Raw genomic sequence first — 21,898 nt, forward strand, 5'->3', positions numbered from 1 at the left:
CAATAAGTTGTGCTAAAGTGGGTTTTGTTCGTGGGCAAAACATGTGTGGGAAGAGTTTACATTTCTGGTTGTAAAAACATGAATCCAGTTCAAGTAGTGGTGATCCTAAGTTAGAGTCCAGTGGTGAGGTCATGTGTATGTGACACAAGGGTGAGTGTGGTTCAAAGTAGTTTCCCTTTGGTGACCTAGCTTAAGGGCACTCCTCCAGGTGCCTGAGGCAACACAGTGAGCTGCCACTATCAACCTTGAATGGACTAGTCTCATCCCTCCCTCCTGATTTCCCCCCACAACCATTTGCATCTGTATGTTGCCTGAGGCTCCTGCCCTGCCATATCTCATTAGTGGACCAGCCCTGGGCATCCTGTATCTGCAACTGCAAAGCCTTGTCTCCTGCTCCAGTGTTTTACTTATTTGGAACCTCAAGAAGGATGAAGGTCTTTGCCTTCTCCCATCCTTTAGATCCTTCCAAAACTAAACATGGAAGGAAAATGAAATAATTTATATAGAAATTTGTGGTTTCTTCTCATAACACTGGCTGGCTGAGAAGCAGTTGAATATGCATGTGTTAGATGCAGCAGTTCTGTGATACCATTTGGAAAATCAGTAGGGAGAGTGCAGGGGAGATGTGTAACTTGAGCATGATTTCACCAGGCTAGTACAGAAAGAGGCACACATCTTGTCACAAGCCATGCTTGTGAATAGTCGTCAACTAATTTTTTTGCTGTTGAGAAGCTTTTTCTAGCTCAAAATGCATTGGGTGGCATCAGTCATCTTGTTACTTCATCTGTGTTCATGGTGTTTTATAGAGAATTAAGGCAGGTCCATACCCCAAGGGATTAAACAATATAAAATTTTGCACTCATTACTTGTTCCTGTTGCACCTCCATTGACGGCACAGCCTTCTTGCTCTGTTTCTCAACTTGGGGTGTACAAGGAGGGTTGTGCCTCTTACTGCAGAACAGAAATGCATGTTGACCACTCCATTATAACTAATTTATTAATGTTTTGCAGGTCAGTATATAATGGGTTTGCCTTCCAAAAGAAAGTAAATTTGGGAGTATTCTCACATAGTCCTATCTATCTATATATTTCTCCTGGGTGTGCCCAGGAAAAATGCGTCCCGGCAGCCCAGCTGATTGGCTGGGCTGCGGGGCGCCTGATTGGTCTTGGCGGTACACCCAGGAGAACCAGCGGGCCAGGCTGTGGGTGGCCATGGTGGCCGCGGAGCCGCCGCGGCAGGCCCGGGCGGAGCCGCGGGCGGCGGTGGGCCCCGGCAGAGCCGAGGTGGCGGCTGGCAGGCCCGGCCGCGGAGGCGAGGCGGCGGCTGGCTGGCCCGGCCTGGCCGAGGAGGCAAGCAGCGGGCCCGCTTGAGGCACAGATGCTCTGTGCCCAGGCCCACTAATAGATGTTATTTCAGATGTGATTTTGTAAGTGTGCAACTTGGCAATGTATTTTTGTATCAAAGGATTTCTGAATTCACATATCTTGACAGAGAGTACTGTAGTTCCAAGTTGAATCCTTTGCAATATTAAAAAGAATATTTGTCTACTCCCAGTATAATATCCATTGCTACTTTTCATATGTTTTCTCGGCTCCCCACAATCATAGATTGTCCATACTTTCTTTATTGCCATTCTTTGTGGGGATATTAATATTGAACTGAGGAAGGCATATATTGCTGGTCCAGGCTGTCTCAATGCACATGAAATTCAGACCTTGAAGCCTGGTGCTAATTTTATCTTTATAGTTCTCTCTACTTCTTGGGGTTCTTGCCTTTTTCCTGTGCCTTCCCCTTCCCCACAGATAAGGGAGAACTGGACGAGGCTTTCAGTGTTCATATGCACTTGTTGAGATTAATGATTGAGAAGTTGGATTTACAGAGAATATGGATCTGATATTGTACACAGTTGCTATTGGAGAGGCTCTTCAGCATTACACACAAGCTCATCCAGAAGCAAGAGCTATTTTCTCCCTCTGCAGGTGAGGAAAGAGGGTAGGCATCTGTTAGCTGATGAGAGCAGAGGTGATTATACATGCTTTGCTTTGAAAAAGGAAATGCATCACGGTGAAATATGAGGTTTTTCCATCTTCTAGAAATGGGTGAAAGTTCATATATCCGGTGTTTGTCCTATTCATCTTGGTTGAGCTGAGCTTCCCTTTCATGTACAGCTATTAGAAAAAATGTTGAGAATTATTTGTCTTTTTTTCTGAATGACTGACTTTGCAATAGGACAGGGTTCAGCTGTTTGTTTTGACTATTTTTATTATGTACAATTAGGAAAAGAGGAGCACGAGAAGAATACAAAAGCAACTTAAAAATCAGAAATAGAATTTAACTCAAAATGGGTTAATTCTGACCAGAAGTTACTGTTCAGAAAAAACAGGTCTGAGCGAATGTTATAAGAGTTTGCATCTCGGTCTCAATAATACCATAAAGGACCGGTATCCCCTGCATAAAATTTTATATACATACACATATACTCTATTGTGTTTTTCTTCTCTATCATAACATTACCAATGCTTGAGAAATGATCGATGATTTTTTTTTTTTAAAGGAGTAGTATAGCCACCAGCTATGGAGAGAGCCAGTGTGGTGTATTGGTTAGAGTGCTGCACTAGGACTGAGGAGTCCTGAGTTCAAATCCCCATTCAGCCATGAAACTAGCTGGGTGACTCTGGGCCAGTCACTTCTCTCTCAGCCTAACCTACTTCACAGGGTTGTTGTGAGGAGAAACTCAAGTATGTAGTACACCGCTCTGGGCTCCTTGGAGGAAGAGCAGGATATAAATGTAAAAATTATAAAATAAACTGAGAGATTCAGAGATAGTTATTTAATACAATCTTTATTTGTCCCAGGCAGCCCTGTTTCTGTTCTAAGAATGTTGCTTGTAAAAGGGATAAAGAGAAGCCTAGGAGAGGAGTGCTGGTCTTGTGGTAGTAAGCATGACTTGTCCCCTTAGCTAAGCAGGGTCTGCCCTGGTTGCATATGAATGGGAGACTAAAAGTGTGAGCACTGTAAGATATTCCCCTCAGGGGATGGAGCTGCTCTGGGAAGAGCAGAAGGTTCCAAGTTCCCTCCCTGGCTTCTCCAAGATAGGGCTGAGAGAGATTTCTGCCTGTAACCTTGGAGAAGCTGCTGCCAGTCTATGTAGACAATCTTGAAATAGATGGACCAGTGGTCTTACTCAGTATATGGCAGCTTCCTATGTACCTTCCCTGGCCCTCTCCACAGTGTCTGTCATTGAGTCCAGTAACCTTTCCAAATGTTCATTGTCTGGCTTCTAAATGTTTGGGCTGTTCGTAGATCCAAAGAAAATGTGTTAAAGCCTGGTTTAGTACCCCTCACGCATGCACTAATTCCCTCAACCCCTTCTTTTTTTAATATGTGAATGGGCAGAGCCACATTTAAAGGGACAGATCTGATGCCATTGTCCTTGACTTGGTCCTTTTGTATCTCTTAGTTCCCTGCAATACTCAGTTTTGTTACTGCAACAGTTGCAATGCTTCACAAATGACAGCTGTCAACTTGTGTATGGGAAGCTGTACTTCTGGGAGCTAAGACTGAGTGGGCGAAAGCAAACAAGGCAGATCAACATAAAACTTGGCCCAGTACATTTTTAATATTTTGAATCTTAGTTATCAAGATTTGATTTAACTTCTCTCATAGTGCCTTATCTGCTATCTTGAGGCTCACTCTTAAATTTATGCTCTGAATACAACATGTACTGTATGTACTTACTCACTGTATAGCGTTCTTGGCCTGTTTGGAATTGATTATTTCACTAAGACGGGCCATGCGTGGATGAAGGGGGATGCGTCAGGGGAAACCCACAAGAGCCGCCAAACTCTTGCAAGGAAGTTTCGTGGACTGGCGCAGAAGGTTGCAGGGCAGGTGGCGAGGGGGCAGCGGCGGCCATGGTGTGGCTGCCGAGAGGAAGAGGCAGGAGGCGGAGGCAGTTAGGATGAGGCAGCGGTGGGCCCTGGCCACTGGGAAGAAGAGGCAGGAGGCGGTGGCCTCACAACGGCCAGAAAGTGGGGCGGAGAAAGCCGGGCATGTCGGCGGGAGGGGGGGCCACGGCTGGGCCCAACTGGAGGCGCAGATGCTCTGCACCCGGGCTCACTAGTTTGGAACTGAAGTACTACATCCCCTTGAGTTTCTTCACATTTGACTGCTGGATCCAGAGAACCCCTTGCACAAGCAGATATGCCTTCCATCTCTACAAGGAGGGGATTTCCACAGATTGTTCCCTCTAGTTACAGCCCATGCTATGTCTCATCCCATTTCAGAGGATCCACTGACACTCAGAAGTTCAAGGGGGTTGCAGCAGGAAGGAGGTAGGCTGTGCAAACAGAACTTTTCTCAAGTTTTTCTGGATCCAGGCCTCATGTGTTCTAGCACATAGTGGACTTCAGTCCCAAAAACTAGGATGTGGACTGCCCTAACGTGGGTGACACCAGGGACTTTTGTCTTTTGTTTTCACAATGGTTTTATGAGCGGGGAGGGGGAGGAAGAGGAGAAAGTAAATCAAAGCAGTAGGATGTGGGGACAACACATGGACATGAGTGAGGAGAAAATCAGGTGGGGAGGGGTGGCAAGAGAGCAAGCAGATATATAAAAGAAGACATTAAAAGTGGGCCCCTGTGTATGGGTTGTGGTTAAAGGTGGGTTCTGCTCTGACATGGCTCAAGTCTACTGTTGTAGCATGGTTCTTCAGGGTGTCAGGTCCTTTTAAGCAAATGCACACATAGCAGACCAGAAGGGCAGTAGGTAATACTAATGGAAGGTGATGTGTGAAGTTTACGGAAATGTGTGGTGCTTACTGATGGAAACATTTTCATTAGAATTGTTTTTAAAATCTGCACTGGTAGATCATCGTGTAATAGGCTGTGTTTGGAATTGTACTTGCTTAGCAAAGGCCTAAGCCTTTTCCCCCTGGTGGAGCTGTAAAAATAACTAGCTTTGAGTGTCAGCCTGGTGTAGTTTGGGATGTACATGACAGCTACATAAGATTAAATGCATTTTTCCATTAACTCTCCAAATTGTGGAGCCGCATCCTAAGCGTATAGCACGGCTGATAGTAGCCTTAATGAAGTGAGGATGGGTCAAAAAGCAATTAAGTAAAACAAGATATTTCCTTTGCTTCTAAGCTATTTCAAATGAACTCATCTGATCTCAGTGTGCATATTGCGTGGTACTCATGAACAATATATTATATAAATTCCTGTGTGGCTTTACTAGAACTGCAGGCCACGCTCCATTTCCTCTGGTTCTTGGTGTTGCACTCCTTCTCAGATTTCTATCTGTTTAGATTGTGAATCTGTGGACAAAACCTCATTAAAAATATCTATACACAGCTCATAATTTTATATAGAGCATGAAAATACTAGCATAATAGAAAAGATGTTGTCAAGCTTATGTTAAATCTGAATTCATGTGCACTTTTAAAAATAAATATATACAGGCTTAAAGTTAAATTATTAAGATGGCATGGCTTTGATTCTCCCCCTGTGCTTATAATGGTAGTTATATGGATTTGGTAATCAAAATATCACATGAGTTGGTTTTGTGGTCCTTTGCTGGTATGAGTGCACATTTTAGATGGACTGAAGTGGGAGAGTCTGTTGCAACATGTATAATGGTGCTGTGCAGAGAAGTTAAAATAATTTTTGTGAGCGAACTTCTTTATTGATGTATCTATCTAGTTTTGCCCTCGGCTAGGCAGAAACACTGAAGTTTATACTTTGTACAAGCATTTCTGTATAAGATTGTGCTACTTGCAGTCCAGTCTAAATATGTGTACTTGGAAGTAATCCCACAGTTTAGTGGGATTCACAAAGCTTAGCCAACTAGGAAGTTAGGCTTTTGGATTTAATTAGTCCGTTCAGAATTCTGTCCATCTGGCAACTCAATAACTCCATTGAATATTGAGATGTTCCAGTGAAATGAGGTGGACATTTCAGGTTCTAATACCAGTTTGATCTCTTTACAAATTTCCAAGAGAACTGGGAAACATGTTGAAATACATCTCGCCATGAGATCTCTCTTGAAGGTTGAAATATCAGATTCGAAACTGGTGTACACATTTAGGACACAGCTATACATTTTATCTTTACGCCCAAGCTCAACACCCAAAGCTCTTGAAAAGAAGAGGGCCAGGAATGTGCAAGACCTCTCAAACACTACATCTTACTATTATTGCTGTGGAATAATCTTGCTAGACCACTCCAGAATTAGCAGCTTGTGAACTGCAGTCTGATTCATGTGAAATTAATTTTTGTCTTGTAACACTCTTGTGACCCTGTTTTTGCTCAGTGTTACACATTTGAGAAAGACTTCAGAGTTGTGCCATTTGGCTGGGGGTGGGGCGAGCTTGCTGGTATGAGTGCTCAGATGTAGGTCAGCCCTTGTTGGTGATGAAGCTAGGCTTCGTGATTTCCACAATGTTACTTTGTGTAGCATCTCCTAGCCTTGGGAGTGCACACACATTCTCCCTCTTCTGGGTGTGTGGTGGTGGTGGTGGGGTAGGGGAAGAATTCTGCTTCTAGCTTAGAATTAACCAGAATTGTGTATTGACATCCAAACTAAGAAGCCTTGGTTTCTCCTAGTCAGAATTTCAATCCCAGCTTCAGATCCTCGTTTGCTTTGAAACTGTCTAGAATAATTGAAACTATGTAAAATAAGCCAAGATTGTTTGGTTCTGGTGCAACAAGCAATCCTAGTTTGTTTGAAGCCAGAACCAGAAGTTGAATTCTTCTAACCCTTGTGTACAAAGGGGATGGGGGGGCGGTGTTGGTGGGATGTGTGATCCTGGGGCTAGAGGATATCCTGCAAAGCCGAGATTTAATCCTGGCTCTACAGTATGTCTGAACTAGCCCACTGGTTGATTTTTATATATTTCAGCAAATGAGCAGAGATCAACAGGAAAACCTCTTCTGGGGCTTTTCAACCACTGATAGTGAATGATTTGACTGAATTATAGCCTGGGATGAGGCATTACTGGAGATTGTAGATTATTTTAGTGGTGATAACTACACTTTTAACTACTTTTAAAAATGTTCTATGATAGTGCCTGTGTGTATGAGATTAAAAAAACCCTCTGCATCTGTCTTTATTTCCTTTTTTCGGAGATTGTGTAAGCCAGTGTGATGTAGTAGTTAAAGTGTTGGACTAGGACTGGAGAGATCCAAGTTCAAATCTCCATTCAGCCATGAAACTCATTAGACCTACCTGTTTCGCCAGGAGTTTGCCCTTTAATTTTTTTTAAATTGTTATTGGTATTGTTGTTCACTGCCTAGAGTCTTTGGAGGAGGCAGTATATAAGAAAATTTTAATTAAGAAATAAACAAATTAGGTAACTTATTTCTCAGCCAGTGAAACTAACTGCCCAGTTGCTTATCTTTCAGCCAGCTAACTGAGCAATTACCCTTGCCAACCGAGCAAAGAGGCATGTTTTAAAGTGGTGGATCTCTTGGATTAAGCAGAGGGAGAACAACTCTCCCTATCCAATCCCAGTGCAACATCCTTCTAGTAGTTGTTGCTGGTGTCTACCTTTATTTATTTATTATGTTTTTATACTGCATGACATGTGTACACTCTAGGCGGTGTACAAAATTTAACACAATATAAAAGGTAAAAATAGATTAGAAACCCACAAAACATAGTAAAAAAATCTCATAGAACAAGTTGTTAAAAACAAATTATTAAAATTAATTCCAGTTAAAAGCATGTGAGAACACTTGTGTCTTGAGGGTTTTCCTGAAAACAAACAGAGGAGGAGATGCATATTCCAAAGCTCTGGTGCAGACAGAGAAAGCCCGATCCTGAGTCACCACCAAATGAGCCGGCGGCAACCATAACCAGACCTCTCCAGAAGGTTGTAACAGGTGGCAGGGTTCATGACAAAGAAGATGCTCTCTTAAATACCCTGGGCCAAAGCCTTTAAGGACTTTATAGGTAATAACCAGCACTTTGTATTTCGTCTGGAAACATATCGGCACCCAGTACAGTTCTTTTAAAATCGGTGTTAGGTGGTCTCTTAGGGTAGTCCCAGAGACCAATCTGGCTGTTGCATTCTGTACCAATTTTACTTTCTGGACTATGTACAAATGCAGCCCCACATAGAGTGCATTACAGTAGTCAAGCCTGGAGATTACCAGCATATGTACCACTGTGTTAAGGTCATTTACCTCCAGTAATGGTTGCAACTGACATATCAACCAAAGCTGATAAAAAGCAATCCTGGCCACTGCCTTAACCTGAGAAACCAGAGAGAGTTTTGAATCCAGGAGCACTCCCAAGCTACGTACCTGATCTTTCAGGGGGAGAATAACCCTATCCATAATGGGTAGATCTAAAACATCTCTTGAGTCCTGACCCACAACAGTCAGTTCCTCCATCTTACTTGGATTCAAGCAGTTTGTTATCCAGTCCATTACTACCTCCAGGCAGGCATTTAGGGTAGATATGCCATTTCCTGATGAGGTTGACATAGAGAAGTTGATCTGGGTGTCATCAGCATATTGATAATGCCCTGCATCAAACTTCCTCATTATCTCTCCCAGCAGTTTCATGTAGATGTTAAAGAGCATTGGAGACAATATGGAGCCTTGTGCGACTCCACATTTTAATTATCACTTTGCAGAATTGCAGTCTCCAAGTGACATCATCTGGAGTCTACTAGAGATTTAGGAATGGAACCATGTAAAACAGTGCCACGCAATCCCAGCTCCCTCAAGCAGTCCAGAAGGATACCATGGTCGATGGTATCAAAAGCTGCAGAGAGTGCCAAAAGCATCAGCAGAGTCACACTCCCTCTGTTGATAGCCAGTTGGAGATCATCCATCAGGCCGACCAAGGCAGTCACAACCTCATAGCCCACACGAAAGCTGGTTTGAAATGGGTCTAGATAAATCATCAACCAAAACTGCCTGGAGCTGAGAGGCCACCACCCACTCAATCACCTTGCCCAACCATGGAAGATTGGAAACAGGTCTGTAATTAGCTAACTCTGAAATACAAATACCTTATATTTCTTTTTAGATTGTGAGCCCTTTGGGAAAGCAGACAGTCTTTATTCACTTACTCATTTTTCTATGTAAACTGGTTTGAGAACCTTTGTTGAAAAGCAGTATATAAGTAGTAATAGCCTAACCTACCTCACAGGGTTGTTGTGAGGATAAACAAATACATATGCACCACTCTGGGTTTCTTTGAGAATGAACAGGATATACATGTTAAATAAATAAATAAAATTATATTACTTTCACAATTAAAACAAAGCAAAATCTATTAACTTTATTTTGCTCTAAATTTTAGAGGACATCATGTTAGCAGTGTTAAATTGTGTAAGATTTGTACCCTGCATCCTCCAACCAAATACTTTTCAAGTTGATGACAGATTTTAATCCTTTAATTATACATGTAATAAAGTTTCCATAGCACCAGTCTGCCCCTTAGAGGAATGTAGAGAAATCATACTAACTATATTTGTGTGTGGGAGAACTTTTACAGCTTTTAAACTTTTTTAACTATGTCTCAGAGAAGCTTGATCTAGTCATATTAAACAAGTAAGCAGTCTGAAAGTGTTAACTATTTTTCAGCTAGAAAGTAGAACTGAACAAGCCATTAGACTAATTTTTCTGCCCAATAGAAAATGTGGACGTATAAATGTATGTGAAGAAATTCATTCCGAAGTATAGAAATTGAGATGTGTCCTGCCTGTTTAGGACCAGAATTACTTATATTCTAACTTGCTTATTTCAGTGGCAACCCTGATGAATGTGAGTTCAAGAAGAATTGCTATATGCTTCTTTCTTTCCTCTATGTACATTTCCATTTGTTTATCATTGTTGTAATGTGAATAATTATGTTCCTGGTTCTGTAGTCTCAAACTTTTCAAATGTTGAGAGCATTAACTTGATAGCTCTTCTGATAATTGTACCTATGCGAAGCATACATTGCCACTGTATACTTGGACTTTCAAAAAGCTTTTGCCAAAGTTTCTGATTAAAGGCCCCTAAGTGACACAGTGGGGAAATGCTTGACCAACTAGCAGAAGGTTGCTGGTTCAAATCCCCGCTGGTACTATATAGGGCAGCAGCGATATAGAAAGATGCTGAAAGGTATCGTCTCATACTGCACGGGAGGAGGCAATGGTGAACCCCTCCTGTATTCTACCAAAGACAACCACAGGGCTCTGTGGGCACCAGGAGTCTGAATCAACTTTACAGCACACTTTACCTTTACCTTTACCTTTAAGTAAACAGCAGTCATGGGATGAGAGGACAGGCCATTTTATGTATTGGTATCTGCTTAAAGGCCAGGAAGCAGAGAATAGGAATAAACAGACAACTTTCACAATGGAGTGAAGAAAACAGTGGGATCCCCCAACATGTGGAGGATGCTGGGACAGGTGCTTTTTTATCTTGTCATAAATTTTTCTAGAGTTAGAGATAAGCAGTGTGTTGGCTAAGTTTGCAGATTACACCAAATTATTTAGGTGGTGAAAACCTGAATAAGTTTCCCTAAAATTTATTGCGAAGAGCTCCAAAAGGATCTCTCCAAACTGAGTGAATGTAAATAAGTAAATTGATGGACAGTGGGACATAACATCCCAACTAGACATATACATTGAGTGGTATGAACTGTTGAAAGAGATATTGGGTGGATAGCAAAATGAAAATGTCAACCCAGTGTGTAGCAGTTGTTTTTTTAAAAAAATTAAAATCCCTAATAATCACTAGGAAAGGGACTAGAAAGCTAATATTATAATTTGTGGTGTGGCCATACTGTATTTGGAATATTGGCTGACAACCAGACCATTATGGTGCTGATGCAACACATATTTTATAGGCAACTATCCAGAAACTAGGACCTTTGACAGCAAAGGTGAACTTGCTTTACTTCTTGTAAGTAAACAATATGACTACTACTTTATAATATGGAAATGAGAGAATGTAGAAGAAAACCCTTCCAAATGATGTGCGCGCACACACATACACGCACCCGATCCCCACTTATTTGACCTTGGACTAGGTCAAAGAAACACGTTTTCAAAGCACATTTTAAAATCACAAAAACAATGCTTTTAAAAAACCGAGGACACATCTTTTTAGAGAGGCTTTTAAATGTTTTATCCACTGCTTGTATCTGGTAGGATACTTAGTTTTTAGCTTTTAACTTTTAATTTGAAATTTTTAACATTTGTATCTTTTAAGTATAATTTTAGATGGGACTTTTAACTTTATTTCTTTTGTATTGTATCTGATTTATTGTTGTGAGCCACCCCAAGCAGTTGAGCACTAATGTACTGGAGGAGGTGGGATATAAATATTTTTAATTTTTAATAATTAAATAAAATGTGATTGCTGAGCATTGTTTTCCCTAAAGTGGTATCAAGGAACAAAAGAAAGGTACAATATACTGGCAACTAGAGAAATGTTACCATCTAAATTTAAGGTGTCTTTTAAACACCTGGCCCTTCTGGATTTCTAAACTAATGTGAACATGCTTGGAGAATAATTTACCCAGTTCCTGTGTCAGAACAATTTTCAGTTTAGTTGGTTGGTCCTCCTTAGTTTGATATCTAGAATATTCTTACAACAGTGAATATTTTATATCCTTGTAAGAATCCTATTTATATTATGACTTGGTTTGTCTCAACAGATTCATGAACCATCCCGCTCCAGCAAACAGCCGTTACAAGCCTACTTGCTATGAACATGCTGCTAACTGTTATACTCATGCGGTAAGTAAAGTGACTTATTGGCAGTGTGATCCACATTGCATGCAAATCACTCCGGTTTCCCATCTGCATTAGGTTTTACTATGTTTAAATCATGGCTGAATACAAGCTAGTACTGGAAGTGCCATTAACATAGATGATAGGTTGTTGAAATAGGCACATGTTCTGGGGGCACAGCAGAGCCCCCAAAGCTCCATTGTTTTGTATTTATTTATACATACCGTCTTTCTTTACTTCGGACCATTTTGGGGAATCACAGGTTCCCTAGAGCCTCATCCCTACTAAACTAATGATTGCTAAAAGATAATTATCCCACTGCTGAGGAACTATCAAGATTTATTGCTAAAACCTTTTGTTCAAAAAAGACTGTCAAGAACAAACACTGTCAAGCCAGCAGCAGCATTGTTATATTGAAGCATATATTGAAATAGCCTCACCAAGAAGTCTATGAAGGTTCTTAGTCCACAGAATCATGTACTAGTCCATCTGGCCCCATACACCATATATTAATAAAGCTTCCACAGACTCTTGCCTGTGAGCTTCTCGGAGGCATCTGGTGGGCCATTGAGTGAAACAGGATGCTGGACTGGATGGGCCTTGGACCTGATCCAGCAGGGCTGTTCTTATGTTCCTTATCTGGTCACCTGAGAAATTCTTTTCCCCTCAGGCTTTTGTTGTTGTTGTTGCTTAGATACCAAAAGCATCCAAAAGTACTGCCACGAACAATAAGTGGAAGCACTGTATTTTGGTGGAGACGATTGAGAATTGGCATGCTTGTTTCTCTTCCACCTCCCAATCAAGTAGTTTTCTGTTATTAAAATGGTAACAGGAAGAGGGTCTTATTTGGTCCATCTCAGCAGAAGAATCTTGCTGCAGCTTCTATGTATGCTCTTCTTCCTTCAGATTTGCTTTTTTCCTAGATGGGTGCCTTTTTCTTTTTCTTTTTCTTTTTTGGATGATCAGTAGTTGTAGATAAGTGGTGTGTGTCTATTTGGATTTAGCTGAGATTTTTATTTGACTGGCATTTTCTCTTCATAGCTGCAATTCTGCAGCACAATTCTGAGGCTGGAAGTGGCCTGTAGCCCTCTGTTTGGCATGGGTTTATTGGTTCTAAGCCCATGAGGGCTTTAAAGGTCAAAAGCAGCACCTCAAGTTTGTGTCCAGAGGCAGTAAGAAGTCATTTCATGGGCTACTGTAATATACTTCCAAATGTCCACTGCCATTGGGAGGTGGGCTGTTCTGTACCAGCTGTGGATTTTAGACAAATATAGAGCAATCTCTCAAACAGAAAATACACAATTATCGTTAATTTTGACTTTTGTAAGTTTAAGTTATTTAACATATCCCACACCGGTGCAGGATATCCTGCACATATCCTACACCTGTGAAAGTGTGGGATAGGAATCTTTTAAATAAATAATGCATAGCAGTTGGGTTTTAGTTAATCATAGAAGTCATTCACACAATCAAAAATTGTGTTCTATCCGGGTTTGGGGGCTGCGTGTGCTCCCAAGTTTCACTTGTGTGAAGCAAGGTAGACAGGGTTGTGCACAAACTGCAGTTCGGACACTAGTTCAGCAAGGGGAGCAGGGAATTGGATCTTTAAGGAGGAGGAAAGTAAGCCTTTACCTGCTCTCCACCACTCCTTGCAGCTTCCTGATGGAGTGGTGCTCAACCCAAGTACCCCGGTTCAGTGCTAGCACGCACATGGTGTCCGCTCATGCACAGGTGACAGGTGCCATTTGTGTGGTCAGCAATACCATGCATGCGCACGCGCAGACGTCGTGTGTGCTGGCACTGCACGGGGGTGCTTGGGCCGAGCGCTGCCCCAGCAGGAAGCTGCGTGGGGAGATCGAGGAGAGTAAGTCCTTACCTGCTCTTCATCTTAAAGTCCTGCTCCCCTCTCCGTGCCAGACCAGCGCTCAAAGAGCGGTTCATGCATACCCCTAAAGGTAGGAGGAAAACCTAGGTAGCTTTTTCTCCTACCTTGTTTCTACACAATCACTTCTACCCAGGTTTTCCTCTTAATTTGCTTCCCCACAACTGATAATTGAGAGCCCACAAAGCTCCCAAACCCAGGTAGAACACAGTTTTTGATTGTGTGAATGACCTTGCAGAGTGCCAAGGACTGAGCAACTTGTGCTTGTTCCGGTCTAATGGATGGATTTTCCACTACGAGGCTGGAGGTTTACATTGTTCATAGTGTTTGTATCTTGGAGCTAATAAGACATTTGAAATATTAGCTTATGGTTCACATCCATGTGTTGCAATTGCAGTGTCCAGAAAATTTTCTCCTTGGACATGTGCCACTACATTGCAGTCTTCATAGACTTTGAAGTATTTAATGAAATATTTTGTAGACAGTGTCAAAAAGCCAAGCCAGTAACTGGAGAACTATAAAAGTCTAATCTTAAGCAAGCACATCAGCAGAAGTATTCTGGACACTTTATTTTGTAGTTCATACCAATGAAGCTGTTGCAACAACCAGCCAAGTTTTTAGTTTGCAAATTCCTTCTCAAACAGTAGAGCTTCTGGCTTTTCTGAGGCTCAAGCCATGCTTAGGGTATCTTTAAATACCACAAAAGATTGCTAAAAGAGGAAACATAAATGGGTCACACATACTTCCTTTTTCTGTGCTTTTATTATCACTAAATGGTTGCTCAATAGTTTCCCTTAAAAAAGAAGGCGGGGGCGGCGGAGGGATGAATTGCTCCCTGGCATTGTTGGTTGGCTGAAATAAAGTTTACACAGAAAAATGCTAGCTGAGCTAACAGTAATAATAAATATGGCATTGTCTTGTCTACCATATTTCCAACTGCAGTGGTGGTAGCAACTACATGAATTGCTACCACCACTGCAGTTGGAAATATGCTAGTCAAGGCAGCCATGTTTACTATTTTGATAAATGTGCATACTGCAGACTTAGCATCTATGTGTAAACCCTGTTTTTGTGCTGCTATGATTTGGCAAAGTAGCAGCAACCTCTAACGGCTTGCACTTCTTTACAAAAAAAGAAAACAACAACAACCTGAATCCGTCATGACACACACCTTGTATATGGATTTCACCTATGGCTAAAAGTGGGATGGGCTCAGTTGTTACTTGCTTCCCTCCTATGACCTGCTGTCCCTTTTTAATGCTATTAAATATCTAGTGTGTCATTGGCCTTGATGCTACTGAGAGATGCAGTTTGGGGCTGGACATATCTGCCTAGGCACTTGTATTCTGCATTGGTTGGTATGCAATAGTACATTGGTAGAAAGTGAAAACAGTATTTCTGATTCCAGAGACTACATTCTACTCAGTTCATAGAATGAATTGAGGACACTACTTTTGTGCCCTCAACTCGTATCAAAATTCTTCTTTTGTGAAGGAGCCCTTGATGACCCCTATTGGTGTGGATTTTATCTGTGCAGTCATCTCCTAGATGAACAACTCTAGTTGTGGGTAGTGATGCCAGTTATCAGTTGCATAGTTATCTGTGCAAGTAGAAGGGAGCTAAGTACCTAATTAGCTAGCAGCTTCCTCTGGTAAACTGGTAAGTATTGCGACATTCAATAAGCGTCATTCAAAATGCCTCTGTCTCAAATGAAACATTGGAGCATAGCAGACAGGATTCCTAATTTCATTCCAGAAATACATATTTTAAAAAGATCCTCTCCCTTCACTTGTGCTATTGAAAGGCGCAACCTTCCTTATACCAGTGTTTTAGTTTGTTTTCGATTTTCTGTTTTTAGTTGCTTTTAATGAGCCTTTTTAAAGATAATACTGAAATAACTGCTGATAACCTTGAAAGCAGGCTGACTTATCTTTTTGAAGCTGTTTCTTAAGTACCAGCATGGTGGTGTGTTTATTTTAGTGAGGGCATCCCTTGTACATCAGTATGTTTGAAATATTTGCAATAGCCCCTCTCTAAGCAGTTTCTATTGTTTTTGCTTGTGCAGTGAACATCACAAAGTGTTACTTTCAGCATATTTTAATCCCAAATACAATATACCGTCTGACAGTTTGGCGCTGGTTTGTGTTTTTTGGATGACACAGCAATCCTGTAACCTTCAGTCAGAGCAAATGTTTAGAAGTTTAACAGATCAAGGCAACTAAGGGCCAAACTACATGATACTTTTAATGGGGTGTGTGTGTGTGTGTGTGTGTGTGTGAGAGAGAGAGAGAGAGAGAGAGAGAGAGAGAGAGAGATTTTAAAAACTTAAGCAGCAATCACAAGTATGGAGGGGGGCAGCAATGTGGATTGGTAAACCAATGCCCATTTCCCTTCTGACACTTACAGCCGCTTCAGGGGACACTTTCGTTGAGAGCACGGTGCAAGAGGAAAGGGTTAAATAATATCATCTTTGTGATCGTGGTGTAGTGGCTAGAGTGCTGAACTAGGACCAGGGAGACCTGAGTTCAAATCACTATTCAACCATGATACTAGCTGGGTGACTCTGGGCCAGTCATAGGAACATAGGAAGCTGCCATATACCAAGTCAGACTATTGCTCTATCTAGCTCAGTATTGTTTTCACAGACTGGCAGAAGCTTCTCCAAGGTTGCAGGCAGGAATCTCTCTCAGCCCTATAGCCAAAAGAGTGTGGCAGGGAGTAAGCAAGCTGTTAGAGTGGCCTGATTTGGAAAAACAGACTTGGGAAGAACTAACATCGGGTTTGAGTGATAGAACCTCCTTTCGAGGTCCCAGAAAGAAACCTTCAAGGAAATGGGACGGAACGGGTGCCCTCATACTAGGGAATTGGAATGTTCCCCTCCTCGTAATCAGGCTAGTAAACCTGTATGTCATTTATGCAATGCTCCTGCATAGGAATAGGGAGGGAAGACGCAGCCAAGAGGTTCACGCAGATGAGACAGTAAATCTCTTCTGGAAAAGTTTGTATGGTTATGTGCAAAAAGACGAGTATCTCTTCTAAACAGCAATGGGACCAATTGTGGAAATGGACGTCGGACGTAAACCCCCCCCCCCCCCCGATTACCTGATGTGCCTTGAAATCCCCCACTCCCGAGTTACAGTACTACCTGCATATACTTCATAACCTTGTGGGTTTCCAAATCCTTGTGTGTAAATCTTTGTAGATATATCATGTACAAACAACCACTTTGTGTATAATTATGCTTTGGCAACGTACTGTATGCTTTGGTAGTTTGTTGGTTCAATAAAAAATCTTGTCCTATTTTAAAAATAAATAAATCTTGTCCTATCTTGGAGAAGCCAGGGAGGGAACTTGAAACCTTCTGTTCTTCCCAGAGCAGCTTCATCCCCTGAGGGGAATATCTTACAATGCTCACACTTCTAGTCTCCCATTCATATGCAACCAGGATGGACCTTGCTTAGCTATGGGGACAAGTCATGCTTGCTACCACAAGATCAGCTCTCCTCTCCCCTGTCACTTCTCTCTCAGCCTAACCTACTTCACAGGGTTGTTGTGAGGAGAAACCTAAGTATGCAGTACACCGCTCTGGGCTCTATGGAGGAAGAGTGGGATATAAAATGTAAAATAATCTTTTAAAAAATCTTCTGGGCTACTTACACTAGTGCAGGAGGGAATTCTGAGCTGTTACAAAGCCTCATCAGGAAACTTCTGGAGCTTTATGTCATACATTCTTTTGGCAGGAGCCCTGCCCTCAAGTGCTGTCCTAGGCAGATGTACTACACCCCTTTCCCCTCAGTTCTTTATAGCTGTCACATCATTCACTTTGTTGCCTCATTCTTTCTTGTTGGTAGATTTCTCTCCCCCCCCCACCCCTTGTTCTGTACTTTACCAACAAAAAAAAGAGATTATCTTATTATATATCTGGTCAACTTTTTATTATGTTGTATTTCTGTCTTTGCTATTTGTGTTCTTCTTATTCTCTCTCTCTGTTAATTTAATTTCCTTGTGGTGCGTGCTTGCTTGCTTGTTTTCCATAGAATGGTTAGTTCTTATACTCAAAGACAACTCCATGGCAAAGACCTGTATGAATTGCCCAGGAGGTCCAAGTCCCAAGCCTTTCATGTTTGTAGTGCTCAGCAACTAGGACTGGTGTATTTAGAGCTTTGTATGGCTCTCAGCCCTTCGTATTTAGGGATCTGAAACAGTCTAACCCTAACCCTACTTATAAGTGTAGGGTCAATCCTTTCTGCCTTTGTATGGTATTTGATCTCTGGGGCGCTCTGCACCGAGACATGTTCACAGCTAGAGCCAACTTAAAATACAATTTGTGCTGTGCTGTAGCAGAATGAACCATGCTCCTTTGTCCATAGGGGATGCATTTCTGCAATTCTGGGGTTTAAATCTGCTCGATTCCCCCCTTTCCCAATAACCTTTGACAAGGTTATTCAAAAAGTAAGAATAAAACAAGATGAATGGCAAACTTCTGTCATCACAGTAACTCCACCAGTCATGGTTTCCAATACTTGTGCATCTCTTTTGTGGGGACCTACCTGTGGTTTACAGGCCACCCCAGTCTTCTGTCAAAGGCCAATGACTAAGTTCTTCATCCAATTATCCAAACTATCTGCCTCACAGCCTGAAAAATAACACTGAGACACCATTAGACCAGGAAATTGAATGTGTCGTCTTGGTTTCTAGAAAGAATTTGACACTTATATCCTGTACAGCCAATTTGAAGCATTTTTCTGCCTTTTCAACTCAACATAACGTGCTCCCAGACTCCACTCCCCTAAACATACAGGCAAACCTTGTTGCTCATGGAGGTTCTGTTTCTTGCCTACTGCTGCAAGTAACGAGGCATTGAGTCGATAGAAAACAGGGGGCTAGTTTCCTGGATGGGGAAAAGGGGGGCAAAGAAGTCAAAAAGTGGCCCAAAAGCCCCCTACTGCACTGTGCTCCATGAGGTCTCCTTGTGCCAGCCATCCTTGTGCCCCAAGCTGTGAAATGTCCCCCCAAACCACGAAATATTGTGGGGGAAATGCCTTTTTATAAAAGAAATGAGCACCCCAATGGCTCCTGCTTGCAAATGCTTACAAAATGGCGGGCGGAAGTGACCTCCGTGGTCACTTCCGGTCCTCTAGGAACTGCAGATACGTGGGTTTTAACCTTTTAGTATCTGCAGATAATGAAATTGGGTGTCGACTGGACACCCACAGGTATGCGAAAACACAGATGGTGAGTCCACAAATAGTGAGGTTTCCTTGTAATTCTTTCCTATCTCCTATACCTCAAGAGATCCAGCCTCAGCCTGTGCTCTCTTAAAATTCATTTGGCAGCAAAAACAGCATACCATCACCTGCCTGTAGAGGAATCTCTCCTTAAATCAGTGGTGGTTATATGTGCCTTAGGTTGTGAGGAATAAGTATGTATAAGGTACCACTATCTTGGAATGTGCCCTTAATTCTCTTGCAGCTTAGGAGCAAGCCCTTCAAATTTCTGGCAACCTGTGACATATGTTTGCTGTTGTGACAAATTGCCTTTTTAATGGTCACCATCTCCACGCATCAAGTTGGAGAACTGTGGGCTCTCTTGATGGATCCTCTGTATCTTGTTCTTCTCAGGGATAAGGTAGTCTTGTGACCACATGCTAACTCTTTACCCAAGGTCATGTCAACATTTCATGTTCTTCATTTCACTTTTTGCCTGTTTTCTTCCTCACATCTATGGCTGAAAGGTTGTTACATTTGTTAAAAGTTAAAAAGAGCCATCTCATTTTGTTTTCATAGAACTGCTTTTTTACAGAAGACAGAATTTATGTATGTTTGTTATTTCAACGCTAATTTATTTATTTATTTTATACTGCCTGATATGTACATCTCTAGGCAGTGTACAAAATTTAAAATATTTAAAATTAAAAACAGATTAAAATACATGACACAATAAAAACAGCATAAAACAGTTATTAAAACATTAAAATTATTAAAAAATAGTTCTAATTAAAAGACTGTGAAAACAGGAGAGTCTTGAGGGTCTTCTGAAAACAAACAGAGAAGAGATGCTCATATTTCAGCAGAGAGCATATTCAAAAGCCCTGGGGCAGCCACAGAGAAAGCCACCAAACTAGCTGGTGGCACCTGTAACTGGACCTCTCTAGAAGTTTGTAACAGGTGACAGGGTTCATGACAAAGGAGGCTCTCTCTTAAATAGCCTGGACCCAAGCTGTTAAGGGCTTTATAGGTAACTAGTGTTTTCTAGCCCGTTGTAATAACGGGCGCTAGTAGGGGAGAGTTTTGCTGCATCCCGCTGCCGTCTCTGCCTTCCCCATAGCCCCTGCCCCCGCCCTCGCCCTCTCCCAGCCGGCCCCGCCGCCTCGCCGGGCCCCCGCCGCCGTTTTCCCTGGCCTTCCACTGCTGGGCCCGCTGCCTTCTCCGGGTGAGTCCGCGGCTCTGGCTGGGCCCGCCGCCACCTTCTCCGCTCGCCTGGCCTTTCCCCGCCGCCTCTTCCGCTCGCCGTCCACCGCCTCCTGCAGGCTTCGCTTCTTCGGGGCGGCCACTCGCCTCGCCGGGCCGCCGCCACCGTCTTCCCTGGCCTTCCCCTGCCAGGCCCGCCGCCTTCTCCGGGTGAGTCGGCGGCTCCGGCCGGGCCCGCCGCCGCCTCCTCCGCTTGCCTGGCTTTCCCCCGCCGCCTCCTCCACTCGCCGTCCACCGCCGCCTGCAGGCTTCGTTTTTTCGGGGCGGCCGCTTCTGGCCGCCCAAGATGGCCACCGGGTGCCGGTGGTCGTGTCTCCCTTGCCCTGTTCTGCGCCTGCGCTTCGCACAGGCGCAGAACAGGGCAGGGCGGCACGGACACACGCTTGGTGTCCATCCACGGACGGACACCAAGCGTTTTATTAGAGAGGATAACCAGCACTTTGTATTTCACCCAGAAACATATCGGCAGTCAGTGCAGTTATTTTAACACTGTTGTTATGTGGTTCCTTCGTTTTGTCCCAGAGACCAATCTGGCTGCCGCTTTCTGTACCAATTTTAGCTTCTGGACTATGTACAAAGGCAGCCCCACATAGAGTGCATTACAGTAGTCAAGGCTGGAGGTTGCCAGCATATGTACCACTGTTTCAAGGCCATTCACCTCCAGAAATGGATATAGATGACGTATCAGATGAAGCTGATAAAAAGCGCTCCTAGCCACGGCCTCAGCCTGAGAAATCAGGGAGAGCTTTGGGTCCAGGAGCACTCCCAAGCTCCATAGCTGATATTTCAGGGGGAGTGTAACCCCATCCAGAACAGGCAGATCTAAACCATTTCTCGACCCCCCACAGTCAGTACCTCTGTCTTATTTGGATTCAACTTCAGTTTGTTATCCCTCATTCAGCACATTACTGCCTGTTGGCAGGCATTTAGGGAAGATATGCCATTTCCTGATGAGATCAAGCTTAACTTGAGCATGCAAGTTTCTTCTCTTGATCCCTTCAATGATTAGAGCCCAGTCTACCTGTGTGGTAGCAACCTCTACAGCATTTGACAGACTTGTCTATAACAGATATTCTCAAGGTAGCAACTTGAGCTCCTCCCTCCTCCTTCAACAAATACTATGCTTTGGACCTGAGAGCTTGCTCAGACTCTGCTTTTGGAAGAGCAGTATTGCAATTGTTTCCTTGATATGCTGCATGCCACCACCCCAAAGCCAGGTGAGATAATTGACTGAGTTCCCGTCAGGTTGAATAGCACAGAAGATCACAAAGCCGTCATGCAGATTGCTTACCTGTAATTGAATGGTATTTCTGTGCATTCACATGCTCACCTCCCTCCCTCCCTCTTGTTGTATTAGGAAAATGTAGTTGAGCTGCAGCAGTTGCTTGAACTAAGGAGAGAGGCCTGTAGTGTCTGCCTAGGATGATGCTTCAGGTCAGAATTCCCATCAAAAAAATGTATGAGCTGAAGCTTTAGATAGCCAGATCCTGATGAGGCTTTACACAGGTGCAGAAGTCGTGCACACACACACACACACACACACACACACACACACACACACACACACACACTGCTGTCCCAGTCAGTGTTCTCTAATTTTTTTCATCTGTGTGCGAAATGAGTTTGTTCTGGGCGGCAGTATCAAGGCAATGTGTGTGCACATGCATTCAGAGTGGGGCCTTCCTAATTCAATCTGAGCGGGATCTAAAATTTACTGAGCAGACATAAAAAAAACTTGTGAGCGTGCGCACGCCTTAGAAGGAACACTGGTCAAAATCCTGATTCGCTATGTTCCCCTTCCTATG

General features: G+C 42.9%; 1 protein-coding gene across 7 annotated transcripts in view; it reads left to right on the forward strand.

Moving 5' to 3' along the window:
• MMD (monocyte to macrophage differentiation associated) overlaps positions 1-21,898 on the forward strand; it is a 125,654-nt gene that overhangs the window by 92,540 nt on the left and 11,216 nt on the right. For 5 of the 7 annotated variants that reach the window (XM_053294169.1, XM_053294168.1, XM_053294170.1 and 2 more), the window contains one exon: positions 11,666-11,747. In XM_053294169.1, coding sequence (XP_053150144.1) covers positions 11,666-11,747 — 82 coding nt within the window. Of the gene's footprint in view, positions 1-4,053; positions 4,336-10,393; positions 10,413-11,665; positions 11,748-21,898 lie in introns of those variants that run through there. The other 2 variants (XM_053294167.1, XM_053294173.1) reach the window with 2 other exon arrangements.

Source organism: Hemicordylus capensis, chromosome 2, assembly GCF_027244095.1.
Source record: "Hemicordylus capensis ecotype Gifberg chromosome 2, rHemCap1.1.pri, whole genome shotgun sequence".
Classification (NCBI taxonomy): Eukaryota; Metazoa; Chordata; class Lepidosauria; order Squamata; family Cordylidae; genus Hemicordylus; species Hemicordylus capensis.